Here is a 19055-nt window from a genome sequence, read left to right on the forward strand (position 1 = left end):
GTGGGACACTGTTGAAAAAAGTCTCTCGGGCATGCAGCTGCATCGATTGATGCATACCCGAGATACTTTCAAGCAACATGCCCGAGAGGCTTTCTAGCAGCATATTGAGAAAATTCGAGAACCAGTATTTGAAGCTGACTGTAGAAGGATGTTACTACTGCTAACCTATTTTTCACATAAGGACCACAAAAATAAGATACGAGAAATTAGGGATTGTACTGAGACACATAAACATGTTTTATTCCTGCTCTGTTTGTGAGTGGGACAGGTAGGGAAATGACAGGTGATAGTACAAGGTGCTCTTCGGCATGCACCATATGGTGGCTTACAGAGTATAGGGGTAGATGTAGATGCAGATGTAGATCTAGAGGATTAGGTGGGTAGATCATGTCACTAATGAGGATGTACTGAGTAGAACTGGGGAGAAAAGAAGTTTGTGGCACAACATGACTAAAAGATAGGATCGGCTGATACCAAGAGCTCACCAATTTAGTACTGAAGGGAAGGGTTGGGGATAAGAATTGTAGAGGAAGACAAGAGATGCATATAGTAAACAGGCTCAAATAAATGATGAGGCATACACAGGATAGAGTAGCATGGAGAGCTGTATAAAACTAATCTTCACACCGAACACTACAAGAACAGGTTTGCAAACTGATAGCACTATCCACAATCATTGTGTACATCTCTCTCTCTCTCTCTCTCTCTCTCTCTCTCTCTCTCTCTCTCTGTAGATTCACAACATTCCAGCTACAAGCAGCAGCGTTGGGCAACATGCCCTGATATCCTACGTTCGAGCGAGTAACTCCAACTGCAAGATGGCTTGTAGAGCCAACCAGCTGTTTCTATATATAAAAGAGCGCACATAGACCATAGAATATTGTAGCTCAAGAGTAAGGCAACAAATTCAGCTTTGCGTAAGAAAATAATGTGTTAAAGAAGTGCTGTTCATTAAATTTACAAAGGGCAGAATCTTCATGGAGACCTTCATAATTTGTATTAACTACAAATATCACCAGACAAATATATGTGGATGAGCAGAGATACATTCGGCTGTCATCAGTAAATTAAAGATTGCGTGTTCCTTACATGACCATGAACTTTCAGCAGCCAGTAAGTGTGGAAGTATGACTATGTAACTTAAGTAGGGGAAAATGAGTGATCTCAGCAGTAGCACCCTTGGCTGGTAATCTGAATCATTGTAGGTCCCGGGTTTGGACTCAGTTACTTCTGACATTTTAACCAACTCTTCTACAATCCTATTATCTGTTCCGTGTACTAAGTTGTATCTATAGTCCATACACCGCATCTCAAAGTAATATTGTTAAGTATACATATCTATCCCAGTATGTCATACACATTAAATTCCTGGGCGACTTTTCCAAACCCTCCCCTTTTCCGCAACCTCACCAGCCCTTCTCCATCATCACTCTTCTTTCTCCTCAAGCCTTCTGGCAAAAGAAGTAACCACTGGCTCTGAAAGCTTGCAAATTCCAAAACGTTTATATGGCCACTTGGTGAGTATATTTTTTTGTAATCCAGTTACATTACGGGTCAAATGTTTTGTGAAATGGTTTGTCTAAAAGCAAGAAATAAAATAGACTTAAGACACCTAATTTGCTGTGTATAATTTTGAGCATCGTTCAAAGGCACGTCAAATGTTTCTCTAAACTATTCCATTTCTTTTAGATAAATCATTTCACAAAACGTTTGACCAATTTCTTCTTCATTTTGTCTTTTATTTCCAAATTTTGTTCAGAAACATGATATTATTGACACTTCATTTGTCTTCCCAGCACCTTTGTTCTCAAAATTTCTGAAATTTAATACTTGATTCAAAGGAAGCCTTTTTGACAGTTGAATATCACACCAATATCTTTTTACGTGCAGATTAGCTCGGCTTTGAAGAGAGAAGCTTTTTGACACTTCATTTACACAGCTAGCTGTTCATGAAATAGGTCAGTTTTCCCTTGACTCACTAAATTTTTCTTAATTATACTGATTACTTTCAAGGAATTAAATATTTGTCTGTGAGACTAGATTTCACACTAGTCACTTTGATACCCCATTTGTTCATTTCTCGCTCTTAGTTTGGGTATGAAAATTCAGACAAAAACTCATTGTGTAATTTAAAGAGAATCTTGTTTTTTCTCCACCCAAACATTTGACCAAAATGTTTTGAGTGTTAATTATACAATAAACTACATCCTTTTTGCATGCTATCATATTAAAAAAAGAGCATTTTGATATCTCAAACCATTTATGAAGTATAAACCGTTTATGAAGTATGAGGATTTTTACTACCATATGACTCCTGATGCGCAGGGATGTAATCAGACACACAGCATATGACTCGTTCTCCAGGTATAAAATTCAAAATCTCTAGAACTAAGAGAGATATTGTTCTGATTTCAACTTCAAGTACAATTTACATATGTTGGTTACATTTCATATGCAATAAAGTGTGACCTAAAACCAACTATATGCAAAGTCTGTGCAGTGCATTTTTACCTCTGCAAACTCTTAAAAATTTCGTCCAGTCATTTACTTGGTTTCATGCAGCACAGTAACTAGGATGAAAGAAATTCAGTTCTTTATTGAGTGAAGTTGTCAAGCTGTAAGATGCAGAAGGATCAACTTTTTCGTCAAATAGTTTCCTTAAAAACAGATGATAAGTATTTCATAGCAGCCAGAACATCTGCTCCAGCACTTTGCCCAGAGGACTCATAGCTGTCATTGTCCCTGTCATGCATGCTTCAGCTACAACATTCAAACATGTTTGTATTAAAACGTCGCCATTTATAGGGGAAGACTAAGAGTGTCATGGACATCACCAATTGAGGACACTTCTGTAGTTATACCTGCGGTTTTGTTTTGTTGCGTGAAGCTGTCGCACACTGCCAGTTGCTTCTATTACTCATAGCCTTAGGTTGCAGACGCTCCAAGACAATGTATGGTCTCCACACATCTCTCTGTTTCATTTCCACTGTCTCTTCTCTCTTTTACTCTTCCTGCTATTATCTCCCTCCATCTCTCTTTCTCTTTTACTACCACTTTCACTCAGTAGCTGTCATTGTCTCCTCTCTGTTTGGCTCCCACTGCTATTATCTTCATTCATCTCAATTTCTCTTTTATGCCACTTTCCTGCTTTCACCATCTCCCTCCCCCCCACCCCCTACCCCCCTCCCCACTGGATCTATGTCTTCTCTCCTCCACCATCACTGTCTTTCAGCTACTCTCTTTCAGCACAAAAAAGTGTGAATATGTTTACATATCAAAATTTTTAGCAAGGAAGGTAGCACGAGGATTGAGGCAGCTGGTTCCCACTTTTCTGTTGGAGTCTTTCAAAGAGGAGCATGTTTGCCTTTTTTGTGCTTCGACAGGAGCATTTTACAGCTGATTCCCTACTTTTCCCTGTTATGGAAGTGTGTCTTGCTTATATAAAATGAATTTTGTAGGTCAGGAAAGTTTCTACAGTTTATGTATATACTTCAACACATTTACATACTTTGAGACACATAAACAACAAATAAGTACACATAATATAAAGTTAACACAAAAATGCTTCCCATACAACACAAGTTCATTTTACACTATTGTATGTAAAAATGAACAACATATTTAGGCTACACCTACAGTATACCAGAAAATGTGGTGTTTGATTTGCAAGTACAGAGAATTCCATATGACAAAACAATTCTTTGGAAGGTGCTTACGTTGCCAGGTGGCACCATCGAATAATTTCCAGGTCAAGACAGCCTGTTTAGGTATGAACTGCCCATTATACAGATAGAGCATGTCATAGTGTTTTATTGGTGTAAAGGTGGCAACTAAAAACAGGGTTTGGTGACCTCAGAACCCTTGCAATGACCCCAAAACCCTTACCATGTGTTCACTATATCAGTTGAAACTACATTTACACCTCAGACTGGATATTATGTGCATAAGTACAATAACTTTAAACCACAGGATCTCAGTAATGGATTGTGATATCAAAAAAAATTTCAAAGTTCTCTTAGAACATCATCATAACAAAATATAGTGAAAATTTCCACAATTTGCCATGAATAGAAATTACTGAAGTTGCCATCCTCGCAATTGGTACTTTCGGTACCTAAAATTCTTGGTTTTTTTTGGGGGTTCCTCAGAAACTATCCATGAACAAATGATGTTTTTATAAGGCATCTATGACCCAACCTAGACCACAACTAATGCAAAATAACCATCTGAATTGCTCAGTTTGCCTGGGGTGGAGGAAGTGCATAATGTTTAAATTTTGGCCCTGTACTGTAAGACAGCTATGGAATGCCCACTCTTCTGATGGGTATTCAAATTGTTGCTAGGCCAAAGTCTCTCCAGAACACTTGACCCCTTATCTCTGTGATCAATAGAGGCTGAGATATAACCACCAAAAAAATCTCGTTTTTGCGTACAGCTTTTTGGGACGTATTGGTACCATGCAGTTCCATGCACGGAACGATAATCACACAAGAGTGTACAAATCTCTCAGCCTTTTAGTACTTTGAAACAAAATTAGTTATTCAGAAATTCTATGTCGAAAGATAATTATTTCACTCACAGCCTTTTTTCACCCAGTTTGCAAGTTATTCTGCGAGATAATTCATAATTTGTATAAAAAAAAGAAAAAGAAAAAAGAAAACCTTATGCATCTCCAGGACATATTGTGGGGGTAGGATATCAGGAGTTAATTCTGAGATCTTGAAGTTCCACAGATGAAATATAAAAATTATAGATTCATTTTTCTCACACTGTGTGAATAACAACATTGATTTAAGAATGCAGAGTCCCGCAGTGATAACATTGAATAAAATATCCTGGCAATTCTCAAGCAGATGTAGTTGAGAATGTCAAGGAATTCTTGGTCAGAAGCTCATGACTTTTCAACCACTTGACACAGCTGGGAACTTGAGAACATTTTATTTGACAGAGTTGATTGGTTTCTTTATGAAAGTGTTATTAATTGTAACACAGAGGACATATGTTCCTGTGACTTAGTTCGCTTCAAATTTTGTCAGTGTGATGAATGTTAAATTGATCATTTTGTTTTATTGTTCAAACACCTTGTAAATTACATTGCTGGTAAAAATAATTTTCATGAAATGCCTTTCAGTGTTGAAATATCAACTAACTAGAGAGTGTTAACATTTTAGCACACTGCCCCACAACATAGACAGTACCTGAGCTATTATGGCATTGGTTCTGGAACTCCTCAGCAAAGACAGAAACAGTACCAGAAGTACAGAGCCATGACTGCTATTGAAAATGTCTATAACCACCGAATTTCCAAACTGACAATTAATGAGTCAACACTGGTAACAAAAGATAAACAAGCAGCAAAGAAAATTAAAGTACGGTATGTAAAACATTTTCACTTTCATACTTCTGTTTGATTATAAGTAGCAGCTTCTTAACATCTACTGGTATATTACAGCTCAGAGATGGAACGCCTTGTTGAAGATTTAATTCAAGAGTCAATTGCCAGGGGAGATTTTGATAATCTTTCAGGATCTGGGAAGCCTCTGCCTCATCAGAACACAAACCCCTATGTTGATTTCGTTACACACAAAATGAATCAGGTAAATGGTGGATGTTACATGTAGTTTATGTATTGTAGGTTGAGAAATTGTTTTTAGAATTTTAAGAAATACTTGGCTAATGACCCTTGCATAAGATGAAACTTTCCATCTTCAGAAATGAATATACTGCAGCTAAAAGGAATGGTAAGGTTGTTGATACAAGGAGTTATTGATAAATTTCCTGTAATCATAGAAATTCCTCACTGTACCTGTATGCTGAACATTCTTCATATTTCCTGTCAAGACATGTATTGGGAGTACAATTCCCCATTTATCCTGATTACGTTCAATCCCATTTGTTTAGTTTTTAATTAGATAGCTAGTTGTATTTAGATTCTGTGAATTACTTAAACAATTGTTTGATGACAGCAAACTTCATAAAACAGTAAAATGTATTGTGAAGTTGTATTGATGCAGATAGCTGTTTGACAAGTTGTCTTTGTCAAACTTGAGGACAACACTTTATTGTAACAAATATGAGTACATTATGTTAAGTGTGCTATTCCATTTGATGTTAATGAATGCAAATATTTCTGACAGTTTGCTACCCAAAACCGTCAACCATTTTTAGAACAAAAGTTGACGAGTTTACAAGTATAAGAAAAAGAATAGTCATTCTGTGCAAACTGCTGTGAAGAGCATGGCCAAGATTACTTCCCATAGCATAACATATTAGGGTTTATTCCCATTCCATTCACATGTGGGGCTCAGGAATAAAGACTCATTAAATTCTTTAAATGGTAACACTTTCCGCTTTTGGCTGTAACTGTTTTCATTGGCCTGTGTAATTTTAGTTTATATACTGTTATCAAGCGTAAGATTTGATGTCATATAGAAATAGTTGTCCTGGTAAGCCTGTGTCACACCTATTGATAATATAGTCATCAACAAAATAAGCAACATGACACATAATTTTGCGTTATTTACATGCAGGTTTGCTGATAGACTTCGACTTGCATGTAAATTACACAATATATGTATCCTGTTACTCATGTTACTGATAACAGTTGCTTATCAACAGAATAAAAAGTGTTTTTCATAAGTTTTTGCTTTACATTACTGCTAAAAGTACAGGTTTTGTTTGTAATGGTTAGGAGTATTTTGTTGAAAAATTAGCTGCTCATATTTCTCATCACAGTATGACTTCTGCTCAATTTTGGGCCCACTGGATGAATGTTTACCTTGGTTTGCATGTGTTGGTTGTGTATTTTTTTCACTTGTTGCCAACAGGTAAACATTTCTTTTGACAAAAGAAACTTCTTCTTCTTATTCTTATTCTGGCCTTTGTCCTGCACTGGCACAGGAATGGCATGATTAGGGTCAGATTTCTCATGGTTTATTTAGGGGATGGCCATATTGCCTTCCTGTCGTCATCCCGTGATCCTCCTGGACAGAACATGTGCACCCAACTGTCTGAAGTAGTGTCACGCATGTGAATGTGAACAAAAGTTTTATACATGTTTGTGAATTGTGTAATGGAGGTGGGACTTGGCCACCAGCCCAGAATTCACTAGGGGGTGTGGAAAACCACCTTAAAAGCACATACAGGCTAGCCAGTGCACCAACGCACTTCATTAATCCATGCAGAGACAGTAGGTTACCTCCACCCAAGAGTTTCACCCCCTCTGTCCCATCACTTCCTCCTATCACCTTATGTACTGTCACGACACTCTCCACCAAATATTTTCCGGCCCCTCTGTCTTATCATCTGCTCCATATTCTTGCCTCCCACCTCTCTGTATGCCACACTCTGCCAATGCACCTGCTCTTCTTTCTTCTTCCCTGCTCCTCTCCTTTTTTGCTCTTTGCTGTTTAACAACAATTTACTCTTGTAAAATCTGGACAGGAGCCTTTCGTTGTGTCATTGATCTTGTACTTCAAATAAAAAGGAGTCAAATTGGAAGAGTAACTGTGTGCCATCTGTAGCTAACACTGGAGATGTGTTTGGAAGGATGAATGGGAGGTCATTGAAAAAGTAGAAAAACAGAGGTACCGTACTGAGTCTTGTTGGGCATCACTGCTTAGCAGTGCTTAGTGAAGTATCTGCGCTAGAAGAATAGAAATGCGGAAAACACAAGTCCAAAAACAATTTATTGGGCTCAGCAAAACAAAAAAATAATACAATCTCCAAACGAACAACAGACTTGATCCCAACTGTGGACTGTCACCGATATGCAATAACAAATAATAATAGAAAAGACCCGACTATTCACAGGAAGAGATCACAATCAGATGATTCTACAATGTCAAGATGTTTATCAACCATACCAAGTCCATCAGCAAGAGATCGGCCAGCTAGAAGAGGCATCCGGCCTTGTATGCCAAGGTGGCAGCTCTGTATTCTTCCAAGCAATGCATCGAACTGCCCTTTGCTGGCAGTGCACCACCCTATAAAGCCCGTTTGGCAGATGTATCTGCCGGAACTATTTGCGATCACATGCCTGGCATTAGTAAAGTAGTTCCTGGGCTAGTTGTGACCTCTGATGAAGCTGTTCTGCAGGCTCTGTGAACAGTTAGCGGTCCCTAGCAGCTGATGGTGGAGACCTGGTGTTGTGTCGTGTTGTGGCTGCTGGCAAATATTAGTGTTGACAAGACAGATGACATAGCTTTTCCTGGTGAGTATATGCCCTGTGGTGTAGGCATCCCATGGTGGTTGGACTTGTAGTGGGATGCCAATGCAGTAGGTGCTACAATGTCTGAAGTGGGCGGCCACAGCAAACCTCTCCCCCAACCCCCCTCCCCCTCCCAGGCTCCCAGGGGTGAGTGGAAGGCTCATCTCGATGTCAGACCCCGGGGACGTCGGCGACAGGTGACCGGGGCCAGTCGCAGGTGCAGGATCCACTTCCATGGACATAGTGACCTTTGCTGGAGGGTCCGCCTGGGGTGTGACTGGTGGTGATGGAGGAGGCGGCGGTCGGGCGAAGAGAGGAGCACCGTCATCCCCGAATACCAACAGCCCTGGAGATGGCCGGAAGCCAGCTGTGGACCAAGCCAGGGGTGAAGTTTGTTAGTATGCTTCTAGCACACCGCGCTGTCATCGAGGGTGACTGCCACCATAGCGCAGCTGATGTTCAACGAGACCCTAGTGTGGACCCACCAGGAACAATTCCAGGTGAACACCATCACCCAGACCGGATCCTGCAGAGAAAAATGGGGCCATGCTGAATGCGGAGAAGCTGGGCGGGGAGAAGATGGAAACAGAAGAGACAAGGGGGACTGATAAGGGCGGCTGTGAAGTTTTTCAGCTGGGGATGACCCATCCTGAAGAGTGGACCGGTAGGAGGAAAGAAAGATGGTAAGGGCATCGTCCAGGAAGTGCTGGGGATGCAATTTGGACATCTGGACTTTGAATGTACAGAAAAACTGTTCAGCTAATCCGTTAGATGCAGGGTGAAAGGGAGCAATATGAATCAACTGGATGCCCAGGGTGGTGCAGAAGGAGGTAAATTCAGCAGATGTAAATTAAGGGCCATTGTCAGTCACCAGCATCTCTGGAAGTTCCTCAATGGCAAAGATGCGGGAAAGAGCTTGGTTGGCATGGGTGGATATCTGTAGAGGACATGTGGGAGACATAAGGAAACCCACTGCCTGCATCCACAAGGATAAGGCAGGAGGAGCTGAGGATCACTCCCACGTAATCCAAGTGGGAATGGGACCAAGGAGAAAGAGCGGGAGGCCATGGGGACAGACGTCGAGGGGGCACCGAGTGGTGCCATGGTCAAGAGGGACATGAGGCCACCATGTGGGTGATGGCAGCATCCATCCCCCTCCAGTAGATATGCTGGCGGGCAAGCTGTTTCGTCAGGACAATCCCCCAACGACCAACGTGCAGGAGCTCCGAGGCCTGCTGGTGGAGGGAGGGTGACAGCACAACCCGCCAACGATAATTATCACACAAGATGAGGAGGACCTCACCTCTGACAGACAGGTCCTGGCGGCGGTGCCAATAGGTCCAGACCTCTGGCTGCGGCTGCTGATGACAGTCTGAACATGGTGCATCAGCGCCTGGAGGGTCGGGTCTTCTGCCATGCTATGTGTGACTAGCTTGGCATCCAGCAGCAAATCAGCAACTGACTCGGCAGCAGCGTCATCCAGGTGGTAACAGGCAACTGGGTCAGCATCGAACTCAGGGTTGGCGTCAACTGGGAGATGAGAGAGAAGATCCGCATTGGCATGGAGAGCTGTGACCAAAAAATGGATGTTGTAGGAATATTCCACGAGGAACAAGGCCCAGCGCTGGAGGCAGCGAGCAGTCCTTGTGGTGATGGCAGACATAGTGCTGAACAACAAGACCAGAGGCTTGTGATTGGTGTATAAGGTGAAGTGATGGCAGTAGATGAAATCGTGGAATTTCTTAAACCCAAAGATGGTGGCCAAGGCCTCCTTCTCAATTTAGCTGTTATGCTGAGCCGGGGATAGTGTTTTGGAGACGAAGGCCACCGGGTGCTCGACTCCATCGATGATGTGAGACAAGATGGCCCCCACAAATAGCCTGATGCATCAGCAGGCAAGGTGAGAGACTTGGTGGGGTCATAAGAGACAAGGCAAGCCGGCGTCAGGGGCAAGACTTCAGACGGCGGAACACCCTATCACAAACCGGCGACCAGTCCGGGGAACATTCGTCTGGAGGAGGCGGTGAAGGGGTTCCGCCAGAGCCACAGCATGTGGGATAATATGGCAGTAGTAATTGAGTAGACCCAGGACTGACTTGGGCAGGGAGACGTACTTCAGCCGCAGAATAGCCTCGAAATACTGGGGTGTCAGCCAAATGCCATTAGTGCTCAAAACATGGCGAGGTGTGTCACCCGAGGAACAAAAAAAAAAAGACATCTCTCCTTGTTCTAACATAAGCTGACACCCTGAAGAACATGTAAGAGGCACCGGAGGTTCTGGGCCAAGTCGGGGGTGGAGATGCCAGCAACTAAGATGTCATCAAGGTAGTTAGCCGTCCCCGGAATGTCTTTTGTCAATGTTTCCAAATAGTGCTGGAAGATGGCCTGAGCACTGGTGACCCCAAACAGGAGGTTGTTGTAACGGAAGAGTCCAAAAGGGGTATTGTTGACCAAGATTGTTTCCGACAACTCGGAGGTATGGGTCCCACAAGTCAATTTTGGCAAACACCTGCACAGGATGTCATCAACCTTGGGTATGGGATAGGAGGCAATAACAGACTGAGCTTTTACAATGGCCTTAAAATCCCCACAAATATGAAGAGATCCATTCAGTTTCTCAAGGAACACGATGGGTGTAGCCCAATGACTATGGGGGACCAGGGTCAGAATGCCCTCAGCCTCTAGGCGATGAAGCTCCTGGTGTAGTTTGTCACGGAGGGTACCGAGTCAGCCTGGTGAAACTTCGTGACTCCAGAGGGAAGGGAGTATGGGCTTCGAACCTGGAGACCCTCAGAGATGCGGCAGAGAACATGTCAGAGAAGTCATCCAGAAGCTGCTGCAAGTGATTGTCTGCTGACAGCGACTGAACAGCCATGCCCGAGTCATGTATTTCGAGGCCCAGTAAGGGAAAACGATCCATTACCTATAAGTTGGTGGGCTTGGTGGTAGCAAGGATCAAAACCCAGGCAGTGACATCGTGAGTGAGTTACAGGACCCGAGCCAAGAACCACCCCTGTAGTCATATGATGTCATTGCTGTAGCTCTTCAGGGAAGTATGGAACGGACGAAGCAGCAGTGAACCCAACTGACGGTAGGAATCCCTATCGATGATGATGGCAGAGGACCCTGAAACCACTTGAAAAGGGAGAGGAGTGCCATCCACATGCACAGTCAGAGTGGTTGCTGCCATCGTGTGCAGAAAAACTGATTGCACAAAGGAAATCGGTGGCAGCGGTCCATCTCATCCACCACGTAGTCAGGCACCCAGAGCAGTGTGGTCCATGGTTATCAACAATGACGACTTACAGACCTCAGCTTTGTGGCCGTGCTCCCCACAGGCCAAACAGGTCACCCTCTGGAAGCGGCAATCTTGCCTCTGATGTGTGACAAAGCATTGACTACAGGAGGGCAACCGTTGTTGCTGCAGCTGCTGTGGCCGCCATTGACGCAGGTGGGCGTGGCCTCAGGAGAGGACCCCGGTGCTGCTGCAGTGGCTGCGGTGATGCGAACCAGCGTCGCGGGGGTTGGGTAGTGAAGATCTGCACTGGGGACTGCAGCGTGGAAGTAGAGTGAAAGGACTGCTCATGAGCCCAGATACCGGATAAACAGGTGTCTAAAGAGGGACCTTTCAGCTTCAGAAGATCTGCCTGTAAGGTATCATCTGGGGCATGGACAAGAATCATATCATAAATGAGTGCCAAACCATAAGACTGCTTGCAATGGGTGTTGCCACAGAAAAAACGACAGTCACGGGAGAGACCGTGCAGCGTAGCAATCCATTCCCAGTACGTCTGTGCGGGAAGCTTCTGACAACAGAAGAACGTGTGACGTGCTGCCGCCATGTGGACCTGAGTGTCAAAGTAGTCCAATAGGCTAGAAGTCAATGCCTCATAGGAGAGAGGATGAGGTTCTGCATCGGGATGCAACTGTTGCAGAAGGTGACAAACTTCCGGGCCCACATAGGCGAGAGAAAAATGCGTGACGCTGAACGTCACTAGTGACATCATGAGGAATAAAGTGATGCTCCAGATGAGTCATGTAGTTACCCCAAGGCTCAATGGAGTTGTCGAACTTGGGAAATGCAGGCACCGTGGCCCAATGCCAAAGAAGCGGGGAAGCTTAGGGGGACCTCTGCATTGGCACCTGAACCGGCGGGGAGACATCGCCTGTAAATGCTGAATAATGAGATAGTTCATTTGTTGCATATGTTTCATCAGCGTTATGACTCATGCGGTGGGTTCATCAATCCCTGGAATACCATCTGCCATTGCGGACAACAACCGAGCAAATGCAGGAAACTCGGAAACCAGTTCATTGCCACTGAAGTATCTGCAGTAGCAGAATAGAAATGCAGTCCAAAAACAGTTTACTGAACTCAGCAAAACGAACAATAATACAGTCTCAAAAAGAACAACAGACTCAATCCCGACTGCAGATCATCACCAATATACGGAAAAAAAAAAAACAAGCACTCTGTCTTCAGGCCACAAGTAGCCCATCGGGACCATCCGACCGACGTGTCATCCTCAGATGAGGATGCGGATAGGAGGGGCGTGTGGTCAGCACACCGCTCTCCCAGAGCCGCTACTATTCGGTCGAGTAGCTCCTCAATTGGCATCACGAGGCTGAGTGTACCCCATAAAATGGCAACAGCACATGGCAGCTGGATGGTCACCCATCCAAGTGCCGGCCACGCCCAACAGCGCTTAACTTTGGTGATCTAGAAAAAGACCAGACTCTTGACAGGGAGAGATCACAATCAAACGATTCTACAATGTTCAATATGTTCGTCAACTGTACCAAGTCCATCTGCAAGAGATTGGCCAGCTAGAAGAGGCGTCGGGCCTTGTCTTTCATGGCGGCAGCTCTGTATTCTTCCAAGCAGTGCATCGAACTGCCCTTTGCCAGCAGTGCGCCGCCCTATAAAGCCCATTTGGCGGATGTATCTGCTTGAACTATTTGCGATCACATGCCTGGCACTAGCAAAGTAGTTCCTGGGCTAGCTGCGACCTCTGATGAAGCTGTTCTGCAGGCTCTGTGAATGGGTAGTGGTCCCTGGCAGCCGATGGTGGAGACCTGGTGTTGTGTCGTGTTGTGGCTGCTGTAAATATTAGTGTTGACAAGACAGACGATGTAGGTTTTCCTGGTGAATATATGCCCTGTGATGCAGGCATCCCGTGGTGGTTGGGCGTGAAGTGGGATGCCGATGCTGTAGGCGCTGTGATGTCTGAAGTTGGCAGCCACGGCACTTAGCCAGAGTAATTCTTTCATTATCTGTACTTGTGGTTTCTACCATTTGCTCTCAGTTGGTGAAATTTGATTGAAGCCAGCAATTTGCTGTGCCTCTGATGTCATTTTTATTACTAAATGGCTATCCCAATGCTCGGTTCCAGCTTCAGATTTCTTTCTAACAGATTCCAGGGCACAAAAGTTTGACTTTCAATATTTTGCTTAACTATTGGCCAAATTTAAAAAAAATTAAAATACTCTCATAATATAATCATTAGAAGGTATAATATTATAATAAAGATTTAACACAGTAAGAAAAGTGTTACAGTTAGTAACAGTGTATACGTCCTGAGGCAGCATAACTCAGGACATGCAGACTTCCCAGACTATAATTCATCCAGTATTTAAGAATGAGAGTACTTAGCAGTTTCCAGCAAATTTTAAATGTAATTTCAAACCTCTTCTAAACTTTTTCACACACACATGCTTAACATCAAATATTTAACACATTCACTCATTTGTAAAGTAATCTGACCTTCGAAGTTGATTTATACTTGGGAGTTCAGTTCCTTCAAGAATCATGTGGTGTGATTCTGATGTCAGAAGCAACTGTGAGTTAATAACAAAATCAAAAGCCTAACTTATGTCAATGAGAATTTAATTGAAAAATTAAGAATTTGTTCAGTCAAACTGAGAAGAGCTCCATTAACAGTCATGTTTTTACAAAATCCTAACTGTGATCAAGAATTCCAATTCATCAAGAAATGCTATTAATTTTCTGTGTTTTATACTTTTGAGAAACATTGTCTGCTTGCTGAACTGTTTGTCACATTACATAATGGGTTGACTGTTTCTACAGAAATATCCTATAATAAGCCATCTGTGATACCATGAACTCCACATGAGTAAGTTGATTTTGTGGCTTTTATGATTACTAATATCTCTTGTTCATATTCATGTTTTTAATGTTTGCAGTGATTCTTCATCGACTGCCATTTCAATTATGTTTATAATGTACATAATAATAAATTATTTAATTGGATACATAACAAAATCTACTCACCAAGCAGACGGCATAACACACACATAAAAGACAGTTGTAATTGGTAAGCTTTTGGAGCCATGGCTCCTTCTTCAGGTGAAGGGTTGAAGGGGAAGAGAGGTGAAGGAAAACGACTGTAGAGGTCTAGGAAAAGAGCAGATTTCAGGAAAGTCACTCGCTTCTGTGGGTCAGGGGAGACTTACCGTATGGGATGAAAAGGAAAGACTTTCCTTCTCATCCCATACAGTAAAGTCTCCCCTGACCCACGGTTTTGGGTGACTTTCCTGAAATCTGCCCCTTTTCCTGGTTGCTTTACTAGGATATTTCCAAAATACTTTTTGACAGAAGTGAAAACTTTAGTAGCTTGAAACTATCACTTAACAAAGTTCTTCTCCGAAAAAGCAACACAAGTATCAGCACTGTTGACTTTATTCATTCATTCAACTTTTTTAATTAAATATTTTGACTTACTGATATCACAGTTTCTTTGTTTCTCCTGCTGCTTTTGTATCCACCCTTCAAACTACTTCATTTAATATTCCTAATCAGCCATCTCTACTACACAAGGGAAATGGAAGAAGAAAGAGAATAGAACAAGAAGAGGAAAAATTGTTCTAAACAGCTCAGGTCCGCACAGTAATCCAACTGTGAAGCTTCCCAAAGAATGGGAAACCCCCTACACTTTTGCATCCGTCATTTATTGAATATATCTCTTCGGATCCACTTTGTTTGAATGTGGAAATATAATGTTAATGGATAGATAAAAAATCTACTCAGCAAGTGGCGGCAGGAGGGCACACATGTAAAACATGTATCATGTATGCAAGCCAATTACTCTCATCTGGCAGAAGGGTTGAAGGGGAAGGAAGAGGGGTGAACAAAATGGACTGGAGAGGTTTAGGAAAAGGGGTAGAGACTGGTTTGATGCTACTCTCTCCTGTGCAAGCCTCTTCATCTCCAAATAACTACTGCAACCTACATCCTTCCGAATCTGCTTAGTGTATTCATCTCTTGGTCTCCCTCTACGATTTTTACCCTCCACACTTGCTTCCAATACTAAATTGGTGATCCCTTGATGCCTCAAAATGTATCCTACCAACTGATCCCTTCTTCTAGTCAAGAGTCCCTGACACATAATCTATATTCACGTTAACAAATTTATCTTCTTCAGAAACGCTTTCCTTGCCAGAGGCAGTCTACATTTTGTATCCTCTCTATTTCGACCATCATCAGTTATTTTGCTCCCCAAATAGCGAAACACATCTACTACTGTGTGTGTCTCATTTCCTAATCTAATTCCCTCAGCATCACCTGATTTAATTTGACTACATTCCGTTATCCTCATTTTGCTTTTGTTGATGTCCATCTTATGTCCTCCTTTCAAGATGCTGTCCATTCCGTTCAGCTGCTCTTCCACGTCCGTTGCTGTCTCTGTCGGAATTACACTGTCGCTGACAAACCTCAAAGCTTTTATTTCTTCCCCATGGATTTTAATTCCTGCTGCAAATTTTTCTTTTGTTTACTTTACTGCCTACTCAGTATACAGATTGAATAACATCAGAGATATGCTACAACCCTGTCTCACTTTCTTCTCAACCACTGCTTCCCTTTCATGCCCCTCAACTCTTATAACTGCCATCTGGTTTTTGTGCAAATTGTAAATGCTGTTTTGCTCCCTGTATTTTATGCCTGCCATCTTCAGAATTTGAAAGTGAGTATACCAGTCAACATTGTCAATAACTTTCTCTAAGTCTACAAATGCTAGAAATGTAGGTTTGTCTTTTCTTAATTTACCTTCTAATATAACTCATAGCATCACTATTGCCTTATGTGTTCCAACATTTCTACAGAATCCAAACTAATCTTCCCTGATATTAGCTTCTACCAGTTTTTTCATTCGTCTCTAAAGAATTTGTGTTAGTATTTTGCAACCAACTTATTAAACTGAGGTTCAGTTATTTTTCATACTTGTCAAGAACTGCTTTCTTTGGGATTGGAATTATTATATTCTTCTTGAAGTCTGAGAGTATTTCGCTTGTTCCATACATCTTGCTCACCAAATGGAAGGGTTTTGTCAGGGCTGGCTCACCCAATGCTATAAGCAGTTCTAATGGAATGTCGTCTACTACCGGGGCCTTCTTTCGACTTAGGTCTTTCAGTGCTCTGTCAAATTCTTCATGCAGTATCAAATCTCTCATTTCATCTTCATCTACATCCTCTTCCATTTGCATGTATGTTGCCAAATTCTGATGAAGGCCTTTTGGCTGGAAGCTTACTTGTTTGACAGGTTCCCCCCCCCCCCCCCCCCCCCCTATTGCAACTCAGCATCTCCACTATATGGTGAGTAGCTGTCTATCCTTTTCATAATATTGTTATGTCTGTAATTTTAAATTGGGGGGGGGGGGGGGGCTTAAGTCCAGAAACCCCCTTAAATATGCCTCTGATTCTTCTATGCATATAAGTTCTACCCTCTACTTCATCATATGAAGTGTAATCTGCTGGGTATTTATCACTATTCTGAAGTGTTGTCCAGCAACTGAAAAAAATCTTGAGATCGTAGCCTTTGAGGGCTGCTTGCCATTCCAGTCACATAAGGAGTATGGAAAGAATGACTGTTTAAATGCTTCTGTGCATGCTGTAATTAATCTAATCTTGTCTTTGCAATTCCTATGTGAGCAATACATAAGGGGTTGTGCTATATATATAGTATTCTAGATTTATCACTTAAAGCTTGCTCTAAAGACTTCGTAAGTAGGCTTTCTTAGGATAGTTACATGTATCTTCCATTGTCTGTCAGTTCATGTCTTCACCATCTCTGTAACATTCTGCCACAAATCAAAAAGCCTGTGACCATTCCTATGTCCTCCTCTGCTTACATTGAACATCTCCTTCTATTCCTGTTTGGTACTGCATCATCTACGAACAGTCTGAGGTTACTATTAATATTATTTCCAATGTCGTTAATATACAATACGAACAGCAAGGGTGCCAACAAACAGCACTGGGCCGCAGGTGAAGTTACTTCTACATCTGTTGATCACCCTCCATCCAAGATAACGTGCTGCATTCTTGCTGCCAAGAAATCCACAATTTAGTCACAAATTTCACTTGATACTCCATACTTTCAATAATAAATGTAGGTGTGGTACTGAATATGATGAAGATTCCATTGGGCCTTGGTGCTTTATTGAATTTTAGCAGATTCAGATTTTTCTCATTACCACTGATAATAAAACCTATATCACTCGTCATGTTGCTGGTGCAAGAGTTGAATTGGCCAATACCCCTGGCTTTTCCTATGTAAAGGAAAGTTTAGAAATGGAGTGCAGCATTTCTGCTTTTGATTTACTATCCTCAATTTCAGTTCATATCTCATCCATGAGTGTCTGGACACTAACTTTGGTACCACTAATGTCCTTTATGTATGACCAGAATATCTTTGGGTTGTGTGAGAGATCCTTTGATAATGTTCCGCTACTGTAGTCGTTGAATAACACTTCATGGATTGCCCTCCTGCTGTTTCATCAACATCGATCCATCTATAGTCCCATGCTTTGTTTTACATCTATGGTGCAGTAGTCTTTGTTTTTTGGAAGTATTTAAATGAGATCCTGTTTCCATTTAGCTTTAACTGTAATAAAAACAGTTGCAGCTAAAAGTGAACATGACATCATTTAAAAATTTATGTAAACTGTTGAGACACATTACAAGAAAAGTAATGTTTATAAATTTCTTTACAGTGAACCTATACCATGGGGGTCCTTGCTATTATGAACTGTTCTAAGTATATAGCTATCAATTACATGGTCAACTATTCTTCTGAACCTGAGCAACAGTTCTTGTACATCAGGCTGTTCCAGCTCGTCAGCTCCATTGTGAGCCGCGGAGTGCTCCCTGCTCCAGGGAACCGTGCAGCTCATTGTGACCATTAAAGTGGGTCACCACATGGCACGGCTGGCTGAGGCAGGCGGCAAGGCAAGCGTTTTGATGTGCCAGCTGCGTCTTACAAGATTGCCAACCTCATACTCTTAGTTGCTAAGACGTGGTGACATGCTACACCAGGAAATACGATGTTCAGGAAATAAATAAGAAACAACTGTTTTACAAGAAATTGCATACTAAATTTAGTGGGCCTCTGTAGCTTGACATTTTCTTTTCATTACAAGATCGGAAATATCAGGCGTCAAAGTGTTCGCAGCGTTAATGCGGAGGATGGTCTTCATTGTTGCATTCTGAAGAAACAGTCGTTCCTTACTTTTACTCTTTTCATTGCTGAGAAAAGCTGCTCACAACAATATGTAGATCCAAACATGCACATGACCTGAGCGGCCTTGTTGTGAAGCTTGGGAAATGTTTTTTGCTCTAATGAATGATACCATCATGACAAATCCAATGTGTTGTAGTACCTCTCTTTCAACAAAGTTGAATTTTGCAAATCAATAATCTCCAATTGAAGTGACGATGACAAGTCATCGGGGGAAACTGAAAAAGGAGTGCTGAACACCTTAAGTTCCATTTCCAAACTAGTGAGGTCTTGGAATCGTGTTTCAAACGACATGATGAGCTGCTTTAACT

General features: G+C 42.2%; 1 protein-coding gene across 2 annotated transcripts in view; it reads left to right on the forward strand.

The window, feature by feature from the left end:
- Nucleotides 1-19055, forward strand: part of LOC124607480 (dnaJ homolog subfamily C member 28) — a 128689-nt gene that overhangs the window by 43617 nt on the left and 66017 nt on the right. For both annotated transcript variants that reach the window (XM_047139838.1, XM_047139839.1), the window contains exons 4-5: nt 5172-5374; nt 5453-5597. In XM_047139838.1, coding sequence (XP_046995794.1) covers nt 5172-5374; nt 5453-5597 — 348 coding nt within the window. The remainder of the gene's footprint in view (nt 1-5171; nt 5375-5452; nt 5598-19055) is intronic.

This window comes from Schistocerca americana, chromosome 3 (assembly GCF_021461395.2).
Source record: "Schistocerca americana isolate TAMUIC-IGC-003095 chromosome 3, iqSchAmer2.1, whole genome shotgun sequence".
In the NCBI taxonomy this organism is placed as follows: Eukaryota; Metazoa; Arthropoda; class Insecta; order Orthoptera; family Acrididae; genus Schistocerca; species Schistocerca americana.